The sequence below is a fragment of the Heterodontus francisci genome, chromosome 12 (genome assembly GCF_036365525.1).
Source record: "Heterodontus francisci isolate sHetFra1 chromosome 12, sHetFra1.hap1, whole genome shotgun sequence".
Classification (NCBI taxonomy): domain Eukaryota; kingdom Metazoa; phylum Chordata; class Chondrichthyes; order Heterodontiformes; family Heterodontidae; genus Heterodontus; species Heterodontus francisci.
Window position 1 is genome coordinate 20,724,318 of NC_090382.1, and position 16,163 is coordinate 20,740,480.

General features: G+C 42.9%; 1 protein-coding gene across 2 annotated transcripts in view; it reads right to left on the bottom strand.

Annotated features, from left to right (window-relative positions):
* Positions 1–5,848: 5,848 nt before the first annotated feature.
* The window catches only part of LOC137375772 (eukaryotic peptide chain release factor subunit 1), a 58,386-nt gene continuing 48,071 nt past the window's right edge, over positions 5,849–16,163 (bottom strand). The window contains exons 7-11 of one of the 2 annotated variants that reach the window (XM_068043179.1): positions 12,371–12,500; positions 11,423–11,578; positions 11,220–11,284; positions 9,866–10,013; positions 5,849–8,848 (exon numbers count right to left, since the gene is read on the bottom strand). In XM_068043179.1, the coding sequence (XP_067899280.1) occupies positions 8,766–8,848; positions 9,866–10,013; positions 11,220–11,284; positions 11,423–11,578; positions 12,371–12,500 (582 nt within the window). In that variant the 3' untranslated portion in view covers positions 5,849–8,765. The remainder of the gene's footprint in view (positions 8,849–9,865; positions 10,014–11,219; positions 11,285–11,422; positions 11,579–12,370; positions 12,501–16,163) is intronic. The other variant, XM_068043180.1, reaches the window with a different exon arrangement.

A 16,163-nucleotide genomic window follows, 5' to 3' on the forward strand; every position in this document is an offset into this window, starting at 1 on the left:
TAATCCTCGCTGAGTGGGGATGGCAGCGAACACAATTTGAAGATCGCATTCTCGGAGCTCAATACGGGGTCCCGCGCCTCTGGAATACAATGCTATTTTTAAACTTCAGCCTGACAGGGAGGGAACAAGTCAGGCGCCCTTGTCCAATTAATTGCCTGTTGAGCTCATTATGAACAGGCAAATAAGGGGTAGGGAGCTATTTTTAAAGGCGTGGAATGGGAAAATTGCCATGGGGTGGGGGGTTAAACACAGCACGAGTGGACGTGAGCATTGTGCAGGAAAAGGAGGGCTATGAAAGTGGCTATTTTATTTAAAAGCAGAGGCAGCAAATAAAGCATAGCTGCCTCAGATGTGTCTCCATGTAGATATTAGTGAAACTGGAAGAGTTACATGTTATATTGGAGAGTGCCATGAGGCCAGATAGGGATGTGAGCCCACTGACGTCACTGTGGCACCTGGGATTGGCACGGGAAGGCCTGATGAGCATTCAAGGCCAAACTGATAGAGCTCAGATGGGAACAGGCGACTCTGAGGTTGGACAGAGCAGCCAGGATGAGTGGCGGCAGATGCAACGTCTTGGACAGCTGAAGGCCAGAGGAGCACAGCAGGGGGGCCTGCAAGGGGAAGAAGGTGCTACACAAGACATCGGGTGCACAGCTCAAGAGTCAACTACCTGAAAGTGACAGAGCACTCCAGTGCCTTAGAAGGCTGTGCTACCCAGGCAGATGGTCTCGATCCTGTCTGCTTGATCCACAATGGCCTGAGCCTCATGATCTCCATTGCAGTCCCCTACCTGCAACCAAGTTCTCAGGTGCTTTGAACTTCTATGCAACCAGGTTGTTCTCGGGATCAGCTGTGGACCTAGGTGGCATCTCATTAGGCCATGAGGCAGGTCACAGATGCCATTTCCAGGAGGGCAGGGGACTACACCCACTTTGACACAGATGGGTCTGTACTGACACAATGGGCATTGGGTTCGCCTCCATCGATGAAGTCCTTCAGGTGCAGGGCATCATCGATTGCACCTGTGTGATCATCAAGGCACCCAGCAACCAGCCAGTGAGATCCATCAACAGGAAAGGCACCACTCTCTCAATGTCCAACTGGGCTACAACCACAATAAAAGCTTCCTGCATGTGTGCACTCTCTTTCCTGGTAGACGCCATGACTCCTTCAGCCTCCACCAATCCTGGCTGCCCTCGGTCTTTCACTCCTTCCCCAAATTGCATGGCTAGCTCCAAGGGGACAAGGGAAAGGCCCCTGAAGAGATGGCGACTGACCCCTCGATAGGAGCCACAGAGGCACAGACGTGAAAGAACCAATGCCACCTGCCCAGCATGCCATTGGGTTTCTTAAAATGCGATGCTAGTGCATAGGTCAGTCGGATAGCAGCCTCCTGCAAGAGTTTCAGCCATTATGGTGGTCTGTGTCACTCTCCATAACATGGTCCTCCGCAGAAGTGTGGACAGTGAGGACAGCGAGGCCCTGGACTGAGAGAGATTATTGTGGGAAGGATTAGGAAGTAAGAGAGGAGGACAAGGGGGTAAAAGGAGATAATACTGAACAGAGAGGTGCCCTGCTGCCACCCTCTGGCAAGAGCACCTCCCTCCTCTCCCTCACAGCCTCAAGCATTAGATCCAGATGGGCATCAATGAAGCAATAGTGTGTCCTACCCCTAGTGTTGGGCCTCCAGCTCCCCTGTGACATCTCACTTCCCTTTGATGCAGTGAAAGGAAGATCTCTCCCACAGGACAGCCAGCAGCCTCACGATGGTTGCCACGGAAGTCTATATGAACTCCAAACTTGATCTGACCCACTGCCATTTTTCAATTGCACTGGCTCTAAAAATGACATGAAACCCGTCTCTATACCAATTAAGGCTTTTCCACTTCAAAATTGCAATCTGAATCAGCTCCTAGAGGAGACAGGTTTCAGACTAAAAGGCCAGAACAGGCTCCCATTTCCACCACCACTTTAAAAATGTTGGCAGCCCCTTGTATCCAGGAATATTTAGCACCCAGTTCTGCCCTTTTGAGCTCGATCTCCATTTTCAAATGACAGAACCTCTTTGGATTTCATCTTAAATGTTATTAACTTTGTAAACTAGAGACTCAAACCTTCAACCAGACAAACCACCAGTGAAGAACCAGATTACTTAAGCTATTATAAATATATAAAAATATATAAACTCCATTTGTCGCTCTACTTCCTAAACTGATGAGAAACATTTCTGCAGGAGTAAAGAGATCTGAGATTTCAAGTTCACAAATTATTAAAAGCTGATTAGCTTTTTTGATTGACACGTGAAAAGCAATGCAATGTTAGCCTTCATTGCTTGGGGCTGGAATACGAAGAAGTGAAGGTATGCTTTGGTTGTACACTCTTGGTCAGACCTCATCTGGAGTACTGCATTCAATTCAGGGCAGAACTCCTTGTTGGTTTGGGGCAGGTGGGGGCAAGGTGCAGTACAGATTCACCAGAATGATAACAGGGCTTACAGGATTAAATTATAACACGTTGAATAAACTTGGCTCACATTCCCTGAGTGGTAAAGCAATTGAGTATCTGATTTTAAAATTAAAATTTTGAAATACAAAGGATTGGTAGGGTAGATACAGAATAACTATTTCCTTTAGTGGGGTAATAAAGAAGGGGCATAATCTTAAAACTAGGGCAAGGCCTAGAGGCGGTGAATAGTCGATAGTATGCGTTCCGAGCCATTTGTAGGTGGTTCTATCATGCTGAGCAATGAGTTTCTGACAGCGAAACCCACTCCATGCCGTCTTGGTTCTTCTGGATCTCAACCCTGCCAGTAGGTGTAGTCTTGCTCCCTTAGTGATCCGCTCGCAGGGAGGCGTGTCTCCTGAAGGACTGCAATGTCCACATTGAGTGTACCAAGCTCGTCGTTAATGATGGCAGTCTTCCGAGAGTCGATTTGTGTAAGATCTTCCGACAGGCCAGGACATGTAATTCTGAAGTTCCAGCTTGCAAAACGAAGGGCTGGTACCTTCTTTCCTTTTTTGTCTTGCTGTTTGGTGCAGTATTACAGTCCACTTGTCAAACAATGATCTGAGCTCCAAGCACCCATTGAGGCAGGTAGACTGCGGCAGGACAGAACCTTTCTGACCGGGGCTGGCTGGTTTGAGGCAGGCGGTAGTCTTAAGAAGGAATTTTCCTCCACACAATAGCAGATGGCAGATTGGTCTTCGCTCGAAGACAAGCAAGCTTGAACAAAGTACAGAAAGTCCTCATCAGGGAACTCCTCTTTGCTGACGACGCTGCATTAACATGCCACACGGAAGAGAGTCTGCAGAGTCTCAGCGACAGCTTGCGGCTGCCTGCAATGAATTTGGCCTCACCATCAGTTTCAAGAAAACAAACATGGGACAGGATGTCAGAAATGCTCCATCCATCAATACCAGCGACCACGCTCTGGAAGTGGCTCAAGAGTTCACCGACCTAGCCTCAACCATCACCAGTAACCTATCTCTCAATGCAGAAATCAACATGCACATGGGAAAGCTGTCTGCTGCGATGTCCAGACAGGCCTAAGAGGGTGTGGGCAATTGGCACACTGACACGGAACACAAAAGTCCGAGTGTTTCAAGCCTGCGTCCTCAGTACCTTGCTCTATCGGCAGCGAGGCCTGGAATCCTCAGTACACCCTTGCCCTACAGCAGCAAGGCCTGGACGACGTATGTCAGCCGAGAGGGACGACTCAACACATTCCATCTTCGCTGTCTCTGGAGAATCCTTGGCATCAGGTGCAGGACCGTATCTCCAACGCAGAAGTCCTCGAGGCAGCCAACATACCCAGCATATATGCCCTACTGAGCCAACGGCGCTTGAAATGGCTTGGCCATGTGAGCCGCAAGGCAGAAGACACGATGCCCAAGGACGTATTGTACAGCGAGCTTGTCGCTGGTATCAGACCCACCGCGCCATCCGTCTCTGCTTTAAAGACATTTTCAAACACGACATGAAGTCCTACGACATTGACCAGTCGTAGGAGTCAGTTGCCAGCGATCGCCAGAGCTGCGGACAGCTATAAAGGCGGGGCTGAAGAGAGGTGAGTCGAAGAGACTCAGCAGTTGGCAGGAAAAGAGACAGAAGTATGAGCGTGCCAAATGTGTAATAGCCCCGACAACCAACTTTACCTGCAGCGCCTGTGGAAGAGTCTGTCACTCTAGAATTGGTCTTTATCGCCACTCCAGGCGCTGCTCCACAAACCACTGACCACCTCTAGGCGCTTATCCATGTCTCTCGAAACAAGGAGGCCAAAAAGGAAAAACAGCAAGGGTAATTAAGGAAATCAGGAAGCACTTTTTCCACACAAGGTGTCAGAAATCTGTAGCACTCCCCAAGAGGCTGTGGACACTGGCAGTGAATTGAAATTTAAGACTAAGATCAATAGCTGTTTTTTTTTTTTAATCCCCGCACCCCTCCTACAACCCACCAAGGGTATCAACCGCTATGGAGCGAAAGGTGGGACAGAAGTGAAAAGCATCATCAGCCATGATCTAATTGAATGACAGAGCAGCCTTGGGGAGGTTTCCAAACCCTCTTGTAATAACTGGGATTCTCCCAAAATGGGGCCTGGGTCTCTGGATTGCTGCCTCTAGCAGCCCAGATCATTGGCTTTACATTTTTATGGAGATTTACATGGAAACAGTTTTAGATTTCTTACTGCAGATTTCCGCTTGTGCTGTAATTTCTCAGCTTCCCCTTTGCCTGCTCACAGGTGACCTCTGATTCTTGGACCTGGTCGCACATCGCTGCTGGTGCTAAACCATGAGCAAATATTCTCAAGGACAGAAAACCCAACCTTTATAAAGTAAATGCAGTTACTGATCAGTAGTTACAAGATCAGAGCATCATGTGATCAAAGCCTCCAAGAATGCCTCAGTGTTGGCAGGCCGAGGCTCAAGGAGCTGAATGACCACCTGCTCCTAAATTTATAAATCAACAATTTAAAGTTTGTGCACATGAGCCAAACTGTTGGCCCACATTCCTTTCCCTTCTACCCTGTGACTGAAGTTCTGACAGCAAGCTGTAGGCCTCGCTATGTGAAGCTCCTTATCTTCTCATCTGATCCCCTCCATGAGAAAGCTGATACACATTTGTACATATTTGCATGCTGTATGTACACCATCCTAACCCAGAAACACATGTAAAAGGTGACCTCAGGTTTTTTTTTTTTAAATCCTGTTCTTGGGAGTGTGGGTGACAGTTCGTGCAACAAGGAGGGAGAAAGAAATTGTAAAGTCTCTTAGTAAACATATGTTGAATGGCTTTCCTCCTCCATCCTGATCCTGTGACATGTCAATACTGCCACATCCATTCATATAAATTGCACACAATGGGTAAAATTGATGAATGGGATCCCAATAAAGTTAGTACCAGTTATTTATTATTGGTCACTTTACTCCCTCCTCAGGCTGGGTACTATCCTGTACTTCACTCACTGCCTAATCCTCATGTACAATCCTACTCACTAAGTGTTGTCGTGCAATTTGACTTGGGACATCAGAGCTGAGTCGATGCTGTCCTCACCTAATAACCATGCCAACTCTGTCCAGTCAGGGTCATAGAACAAGCAGCCAGACAGCAGGGAACCTGGTTGGTTTGGCTCTCCTTCGCCTGGGGAAACTGTGACCAACTGTTACCAATACTGCCATGGCTGAGATCAGCAGACAATGCAGACCGATAATCAGACAGGATATCGTCTACTTAGTACAATCTAGTTACACACTGCCTTTGCCAACTGTTGCATCAGGGACAATCTTCAGCCCTCCTTAGAAATCAAGCTTTCTCTAACAGCCCAAAATAACAAGATGCAAACCAATGATATTCTTAAATATGGTTTTAATACTCTTCTCCATTTCTGTACATCACAACACCAAGTTGCTGCTTGGAATCTTTCTGCAGAGGCTGTAGTGCACGAAAGCTGAGATCGACCCCTTTCTCTGAATTCAACAGATCACTTCCATATCAGGAGAATACATTGGTCAAAGAAATACAAAAAAACACATTTTGGCATCATTTCCAAACTTAAATAGTAAACATTAAAACTACAAAAGGAGCTGCATACGTTCCAATGCATACTTCTTATACCAAGCAGTGGGCTATCTGAAAAAGTAAATATATATTTATTTATATATATATATATTCTTCTGGTTTATGTATCAAAATGGCCCCATTTACACAGTTTGAGCAACCCAGTGCTAAAAGCATGGTCCAGCACAAATCTCTCTTTTGGACAAGGGCTGAGGCGGATGAATAGCAGGACATCGCATTTTTGCGCTTATCAAACTCAGCGCAAGATCTACACAAATCCTTTTGAGTACTGAAAACTTCAAAGGCCAAAATGACAAAAACAGAATTGCAATCATTTCATGATCAGCACATTTTCTTAATTCTATTTTATATATTCAGCATCAGAAATTTACTCATTTAAAACAGAAAACTACTTTTGGATGTTTTGACAGAAAAGCACATTTCAAAAGCTGCAAATGGATTTCAGTACTCAGAGGGCTTTGAAAAATTAACATTCTAACCTTGATGGTGAACAGAAGCATGGTGGGAAACTGATTTTAAATTGACAACTTCCTACAATGTACAACTGTACTAAATTAAATACACATCTATTTAGAAATAGACATTGGGAACTGTGCATGAGTTACACGACAAAGTAGCACAGATCACTGCTGAAATGGAATAGGAGTAGGCTCTTGCTGATTAATGGCAATGGTGCTATGTATTGAATGGTTGTCAGATAGGAAACAAAATCCAATTTATGTTACTGGTCAGTGAATTGCACTATACAATGGAACTGAGTTAAGGAGTTTGAAGGAGGTGTGTGTTGCTGATTGCTCTAATCAGGACATACTCCCCCATTATTTGATAAATAAGACACAACATCTCAACACAATTACAGTCATGCTGATTAATAAGAAAAATCACTGCCTTCCTCTTACCGAATAAGACTCTACAGGTTAGCAAAAATGGGTTTGATTCCAACAAATTGTGCATGTTGCAAGCAGTCACTCAGAACAATATGCTGTGTGCAATGTAAACATGTACATTGATTTGTCGCACCTTTAACTTACATAAATAACTTCACAGCACTTATCAGCATTCATTATTGAAATATATGACAAGTGATGCAATGCAATTAACAATCCTAATGACCTTTCCTCAATTTTATTAACAAGTGACTGCTTCAGGCACCACATGGAATAGCAGATCCCATCCAAGAGATTTCAGTGAACAGGCTGTTCAACAAGACTTTCCTTTGACATTTTCTCCCCATCAATTCCCTAACCAATGCGCGTCCAACAATTCAGTACAGCTCCAGCTAAACGCCAATGTTCACAGACATTCCCTTTGTATTTATGTGGCCTCACTGCTCTGTGTGGTTTTAATGTTCTATTTCAACCAGTCTACAATTTGATTAAAACAATCAAGTTCCTGTTACTGCTTCGCAATTGCTGTGATTCAGTAACATTCCCTGCTCCCTGCATCTGTTCTGTTTACTGGATCGTTAACCCGGGGGATTAAATTTGAGCTTCCTTGCACTGCCTAAACACAAACCCAAATCCCAATAGAAATGTGATACCCACATTTGATGAGTGGATGATGGTGCCTGGATGCTTTTGCTAGACTTTAGGGCTGTTTCGAAGAAATACACAGACAGCAATTTTCCGATTTGCAATTTGTGCAGCAGAGGCTGTGTCCCGCAGCATGATACCAAGGCTACGCCCAGTTCAAATTCATACTGTACCAACAATAAACCCCAATATGGAGCAGATCCTAAGTTAATACACATACATCCCCAGATCAAAACCATCACATGTCCCAAAGTTAGAACTTGCTGGCTCTCGACTCACGAGCAGCCAAAGGAAACCCTTTGTTAATACAACAGAATGGGAACTCTTGTCTAAAACCGAGATCACCGCAGGTACAAAACTTGCTTGGGGATACAGTACCTTTTACCACCACTAGATATCACTAGCGTCCATCCTGGCAATACCTAACAGCAGGCAGAATGCTGTTTAAACCACCCCATATTTTTTTACATTTTTTTTTATATAAAAGGCTTGAGGGATTCTTTCCTACTCCCTCCGCAAAGGCGGAAGCCAAAAAATATTGGTCGCGAATCTGAAAATTCACTCCCCCCCCCTCCCCCCCCAGTTTATTTCAAAGTGATTACTTGTATGACAAAGGCCTTATTCTAGACCCTCCCCCTCACGTACAGCGATAGCTCAATAGTACCCATGTAAATGGGGTCATACACTGCACAAGTTACTCAAGTTGTCTTTTTTTTTAATATAGAAACTCTCTCCAAGGGGGAAAAACAGAGAGCTCATCTCCATTCAGCCTGCAGAAATGAAGTTTGATAGTATTTCATTTTTATTATTTGCCTCTACATATGGAGGTAAAAAAATCTGAATTTCATAAAATACAACAGCAACAAAAGTTCCATTGAAGTAAAAATTAAAAAAACAGAAATGAAATTTCTCAAAAGATTAGTCCAAACTGGCATTAGGAACACAGTAGTTTGGTGTTGCTGCTGTATTGACACTATGACAAATCGAAGAGTGTTATTTTTTTTTTAAATTCACCATCTCCAATGTATTTAGAGTATCACAAGTTGTGTAAATGTCTGTTCTAAGGCAGGGATTGATTATTCCGCTGTGGATCTTCACTCCTTGGGTTGGATGCTGGAGGGTTAGGCACCTGTAACCAGACCTGGTCCAAACTACCTAGTAGTCGTCCAGGTCATAAAAGTCATCCTCATCTCCCTGGTATTCCATACCTTGAAAGTCCACACGATACCGCAGGATACCTATTTAAAACAAAAGACTTCATTTACTTAGCGCTTTTCACAGCCTCAAGATGTCCTAAAGCCTTTTACAACCAATGAAATACTTTTTGAAGTGTAGTCACTGGAGAGATGGCATGAAACATGGCAGTCAATTCATGCACAAATTTTCCAAAGAAATAATTCTGGGGGTTTCATACATTTGATGAACAGTTATCACTTTTGTTAGTTCCAGTATTTATCCCCCTACAAGTATTAACATTCTTTGCCTAGCACCTGCGATCACATTAGATACAACTAAATCTGTATTGTTCCATTGTAAAATCTGCCTTTACATTGACGGAGCAATGGCAATTGTAAACCGGTGTCAACAAACATGACCGTGGGGGTGAAGGAGCAGTGGGGTTAATTAACAAAAAAAAAGAGTCTCTATTCATCCAGTTTCAACAAGACCCGTTGTTTGTTTTGCTTGGCAATTTGCCTGATCAAACTAAAGAGCTCAAATTTGAAGGCTAGGCTATGGTTTATTTAAAACGTTAACAGGCAGGGTTGCAGAGTAGAGGAAATGGGCCGAATTAGGCAGTTTTATCAGCTCTAACAGCCAACCTACTGGGGATGTCCTGAGCACGAGATAGTTAATGCTCAAAAATAACACCTGCAATATGAGATGCTTTTTTTGTTGTAACACTACTGTCCATTAACATTTAATATCTATTTTCCCCAGTCTGATTTAGTCCTGGACTGTATAAGAAACACTTCTAGAAGTTATTTTATATCTTTGTGCAGCAATTCTATCTTTGTTTTCCACATATATACCATCTTGTAATATATTCCTGCTTCTGTGATTATCTTACTTGCAAATAAACTCAACTATTAGTCTCAGCCTGAAGGCAATGGCCCAGCAATATGACTTTTGGGAATAGAAAGAAGTGTGTGGTGGGCATTGCACATAGCCTCTAGTACATTATACCATAATGTAACATCAACTGTCAGTCAGATGGCAGGCTATACAATTCACAGTTTAAAAGGCACAGCTCTTACCACCAATCCCACCAAAGCCTTTCACAAACTGGGATCCTTCTTGTGACTTGTCTGTGACGATCTCCAGTGTAGCTCCAAATTTTTTGTAATTGTTGGCGAACCATTCCAGAAGAGGCATGCTTTCTATCAGTTCATGTTCTTGTCCAGTCTAATTTTTTTTTTTTTTTTTTTAAAAAGAACCAAATCAATTTTACTTTATGTAACAGAATTTCAACAGGATCGTTCAGCTTTACACTATTTAACATAACTTCATCCAGTACTATGAATTCAACACTTGTGCAGTCCATCAAAAAATCATACACGAGATGAACAGTGCCAAGTCTACAATATCAGTTCTTACCCGAATACATCATTTCACTCAAACATGCAACATTTTAACCGTGAGAATTACAAGTGAGACTCAACCCAGACTGCCTTCATTTCAATCACGACATTGGTATTATTCCAAGCCAGTGGCAAAGCACAAAAAGGAACAGTAAATCTCATTTGATCTCCACACACAACCCAGGTTTGTTCAGACAAAACCTGTAGTGGTGCTTATGGCAGTTTCCTACAGTCCCCATAGTGAACAGAAAAAAAACCCAGGACAGCTGCTTAAGTATTTCACAGCCAGTGTAGCACTTCATTCACAAGGCTAATTTCCTATAGTCAGTGAACTGAGTAGATCCTCTGATCAAGAAGGTAGAAAACAAACTTTAGTCAGTGTTCCCTCTCAAAAAAAAAAGTGTGTAGCAGTTGACAAAGCTACTTGATTGTGATCTTCACAGTTCAACTGCCTGTCCGACGTTCCTGAGAACTTGCATTTCTCCAAATTTTGGCCTTTTGCGCATCCCCAACTCCCTTCACCCCACCATGGGTGGCCTCACCTTCAAACACTCGAGGCCTAAGCACCAGAATGCCCTCTCTAAACCTTGTCTCTCTGTAGTCCTCTGAAATTCACTCCCTAAACTACTTCACCTCTCTTTCCTCCTTTAAGATGCTCTATAAAACCTACCTCTGGCCAAACATTTAGTCACCTGTCCTAATGTCTTGTAATTATGCTCGGTGAAACACCTTGGATTATATGTTTAAAGGCACTACGCAGGTTGTCGTTGGCTAGGCTCACCCATGAGCTGGATGATGCACGAGCACCCATGAGACCACATCCCAATGTAAGCAAGTGCCATCTCAGAAGGGGAAAAATGAACACAAACTAGTGACTTTTCACATATGTTGCTGTTAAGAGATTCCAAGCGCTATATCCTTCCTATTCAAGCTCATCTAGTTTTAATCAAGATCAAACTTTAGAAAGTAAAGCCTCAAACAACTGCCTTTCAGCCCATTTGTGGCTGCTTTGTGTAGAATGAAAATGTACCTCTTTGTCCGTGAAATGGGATTTATCCTTCTCTTGCTCAGGTGTCAGGTACAAGATTTTCTCTTCTGGGAAAATAGAAAACAGTAAGTCTGCCTATTCTGACCCAAATACCACGTCATACATTAACTACATCCTGTCATTTAATTCATTCTATGGATGATCAATATGACATTGAAGAACTGAATGAAGAGATCTCCAACTACCTTCTGTGCCGTGACAGCGGAGTACATATCGCATTATATCCAGATTTTCATAAACTATCAGGATCTCAACTGCACCCATCTCTAGTGCTTTCAGTGTGTCATCCACTCCGAAGCAGTACTTCCCTGTATCCTGGCTGATTTCATCAAAGTATCGTCCTAAGTTTAAAAAAAAAACATTTTCTTATTTCAACCAGCGTTTCAAAAAAAGCCCCTTTTTTTTTAAAGAAAATTATAGACACTAGCACCAGTAACAGAACTCCCATAGTTCCTGCCCCCAGTCACGGTTCACTCAACATTACTCAAAAATGTCCATATAGAGAGAGCAGGTGAAGGCAGCAAAAGGTTCAGCTGTGGGTCTACAGCTACAGGAGGAACACCAACTGCAATGAGTCAGTGCAGGGCAACCAATACCTGGTCAATGACCAGAGAAACGGTCAACCTTTGTATAGCATAATTAAAATACATCAAGTTGCACCATTGCTAAACTGGTACAAAAATTAATGGAATGCTTCACCCTAAAGTGGCAGCACTTTCCCTTCAAAATCAGGTGGTCATGGGTTAAAGTCCCACTTCAGGCTGACACTGCAGTGCAGTCCTGACAGAGCACTGCACTGTCGGAAGTGCCATCTTTCTGGTAAAGTGAGGCCCAGTCTACCCTCTCCCTCAGACTACTGGAAGAGCAGGGCTCTCCCTGGTGACCTGGCAAATATTTATTCTAAAGGACATCTCTAAAACGGATTATTTGGTCATTATCTCATTGAGATTTATGGGAGCTTGCTGTGCACAACTCAGCTGCCATGTTTCCCACATTACAACAGTGACTACACTTCAGGAGGACTTCATTGGCTGTAAAGCATTTTGTGACATCCAGAAGTTGTGAAAGGTGCTATGTAAATGGAAGTTCTTTATCTAATCAAATTGCATTGAACCCCACCAGGGCTTTCTCACCTATTAGTTTCTTTTCCTGAATGAACTTCACACTGGACAGGACCTCAGCCGACAGTTCGATTGCTTGATTAAAACCATTCTCACCTCCGTAGGAGATGTCCACCAGTTTCAGTACTTTGCTCTGCAATCGCTGCGGACAAACACATGAACAAGAATTACAGTGAGATAACCATTTTCTATAATTAGCGGAGGGAAAACACATTTAACTCAAAACAGCACCAAAGAGAGGCTCATCCTTCTACTTCCAACCTACACTTGCATGACCTTTCACTGCCAAAAGCAACATAAGCAGCTCCCCTAAAGGAGGAGTGAGTAAAAGGAATTTGACCAGTAGTTAAGACCATGCAGACCAGGTAGTTCTGGTTTTCGATACCATGGGGTGTTCAAGCTCATCATACCCATGTCGCACATGGGTGCAGCTAAGAGTCTTCACAGCCACAGATAAATCTGACATTGTTTCCTTCATTTGCAGATATCTTAGGTTGCTGACAGCAGCAGATCTTGGTGTTACGATTCAGGATTTCTCCAGCAATCAGGCAACAGCAGCAAGAATGGTCTCAGAGCACAAACCACAATCAGGACAAACCAAAAAAGAATATAAATCAAATAGGACCGAGCTACCTGGGTTTGAGGGACAGAATGGCCATAGTCTGAGACTAAACATAACCTACAGGCTGCAGTACAGTTGGCAGAACCCAACCAGGGCAGCAGCTGGGGTGAGGGGAATACTACAACTGGCCCCGTACTGCTGGGCTAGAGGCAGCTGGGTTTCAAAAAAAAAAAATCAGGCAAGATTGCTGATCTCGATCAAAGGATATTGCTGAAAAATGATCAGGCATGAGAGGGGGCCGTGTGGGGGTGGGGGATGGAGGACAGCCTGGGTGATGGAGAAGGGAAGATAAAACTCAGGCTCAAATATCCTGCCAGCACTCAAAACTTGCATATGAAGGCTGGCCATGTGAGTAAGGTACTGGAAGCTGTTGGGCTGTAACTCAACTTGGTCTATTACCTGCTAAAGAACATCGGAAAAGGAGTAGACCATTCAACCCCTTAAACTTGTTCCACTGTTCACTGAGATCATGGCTGATCTGTAGCCTAACTATCCACCTGCCTCAGTTCCATATTCCCCAAATCCTTGGCTAGCAAAATTCTATCAATCTCAGATTTAGAATTAGTAATTGATTAGCATCTATCGCTTTTTGCGCGAGTGCATTCTACACTTCTACCACATTGTGTGTGAATGGCCTGGCTGATTTTTTACAGCTATTTCCCCTTGACCGAGAATACCCCGACAGTGGCAAATGTTTCTCTCTGCTCTGTCAATTCCTTTAAAAATCCTATAAAAAAAAATCTCAAATCATCCTTTACTTGTCTATATACCAGGGAATACATGCAATCTATCCTCATAATCTAACCCTTAGCCCTGGAAAAATTCTGAAGAATCTGCACTATACTCTTCAAAGGCCAATACATCTTTTTGAAGGTGTGGTGCCTAGAACTGTACACAGTACTCAGATGTGGCCTAACCTGGGCTTTGTGTAGCTGTAGCAAAACATTCTCCCTTTTTCTATATTCTCGCCCTCTCGTTATAAAGTCCAACATTCCATTACCATTTTTGAACCTACATTTTAGTGACCTGTTTAAATAGGCCACTAAATATTTGCAGGTCGCCACAGTTTCTAGCTTTGCACCATTTAAATAATACTTGCATCTATCCTTTGTTGGTCGAAAATCAATGACTTGGTAGAATCTGCCAAATTTTTGTCTATTCACTTTATTTAGCAATGTCGGTTTGTAATTTTGTGCTCCTGTCCACACTATTTACTCTGCCATCTATTTTGTGTCATTGGCAATCTTGGACATACGGCTCTCTATTTATTGATGACTTAAATAACATAATAATGATGACTAGTTCAGGCCCCAGCACGTGATCCTTGTGGGACACCACTACTCACTTCCTTCCAATTAGAGTACATATGCATTATCCCTATTCCCTCCACCACCTACCAATCTCCTGGTCAGGTCCATTATTTGCCTTCAGTTTCACAAGCTTTAATTTTAGCAATCGGTCTCATGTAAAAAATATATCAAAATGCCTTCTCAAAGTCCATATAAACTACATCCACAGACATCCCCCATTGACTACTTCAGTTACTTCCTCAAAAAATTAAATTAGGTTCGTTAAACAAGACCTACTCTTTACAAATCCATGTTGACTCTCAAAATCAACTCAAATTTCTCTAAGTGCCCAGTCACGTTATCCTTACAAATTCCAGTAACTTCACCACAGCAGATATTAGACTAGTAAATCTAATTTCCTGGCTTCTCTCACACCTATCAGAAACAATAATAAAGGGTCATTGCCTGAATGGAGCATGCTTTGGAAGGATGTGGCTCAAGCATCTGCAGTTTTCTCGCCTACTTCCTTTAAAACCCTAGGATGGAAACTATCAGGTCTGAGGGATTTTTCACCTTTAGTCCCTTTTTTTGCATAAAAAAACAAAGTCTGTTTTCTGGTTTACTTCAGTGGCTTCCAGTCCATAGTTTTATTAGTTTCCCTGAAATGTGCATACTATCCCCTTCCTCTGAACAGTCAAATTAGTTAACAAGTCAGTCATTTCCTTATTTTAATTTGCATACGTGTTTTTAAAAGGGCCCACATTACCCTTGACTAACCGTCTCATTGATTCTAGAACATACTGCTCCAGAAAACTAGCTTGAATGCACTTAACACTCCCACTTTCTTTGACTTGAGCGGTGTTCATCCCAACTCATATGAAAATCAAAAACTTCCATTAAAATAACATTGCTTTTGCAAAAAAAACCTTCTAATCTCTGAATTAATTCATTCTGCCACTTCAGTGCTCCTATCCGAAGGCCTGTAGAAAGCTCTTCAGTTTTAATCCCCCTCGCATTGTTCAGTTCTAACTATAGTCTACACTGACACCCTCTTACTAATGTTATATCATCTTTTATATTAATAAGGCTACCCTGCCTTCTTTCAGTTTCCTTATTCTTTATAAAGACTCCATAACCTAGAATACTTAACACTCAATCACCACCTCTGTGCAGCCAAGATTCAGTAATCGCGAACATGTCATGCCCTCCAAGTAGTATTTGAGTCTCTAGTTCACTCAGTTTATTTTTTTTATACTTTACGCATAATATAAAACTCTTATTTGGGCAACAAATCTTTGAACTATTATTTGTACTCTTTCTATCGAAGCCCCACCATTTTATCACCCTATTTATCCTTTCCACTAGGAAAGTAGTCCCAGCCCAGTTCAGGTGAAGTCCGACCCCAGGATACAGCTCCCTCCTGTCCCAGTATGCATGATATGGAACCTCTCCTTTTTACACCAATCCTTTAGCCAGGTGTTTACCTTCTTTTGCAAATTTTTATGTGGCTCAGGTAATACTCCCAAGATTACTACCCTTGAGGCCCTGCTTTTTAAATTTAGTTCCTCACTCCTGATACTGCCTTTACAGGTCCTCCTGCCTATTCTTTCCTATGCTGTTAGTCCTAAAATAGACCACCGCAATAGAATTCTGCCCACCCTTCCCAGAAACTTTTCCAGTCGCTTGGAGTTGTCCCTTATCCAGATATCAGGTAGGCAGCACACCATTTGGGACACTCTACCTTGACTGCAAAGATCTATCCCCTGAACATTTGCATCCCTACAACTACGACATCACTATTTCCCTCTTCCTACGCTAGGATGACCACCTGCGTTCATCCTTATTCACACAAGGAGGAGGAAAATGGAAATCAACCATTAAAAATTGGGTTTTG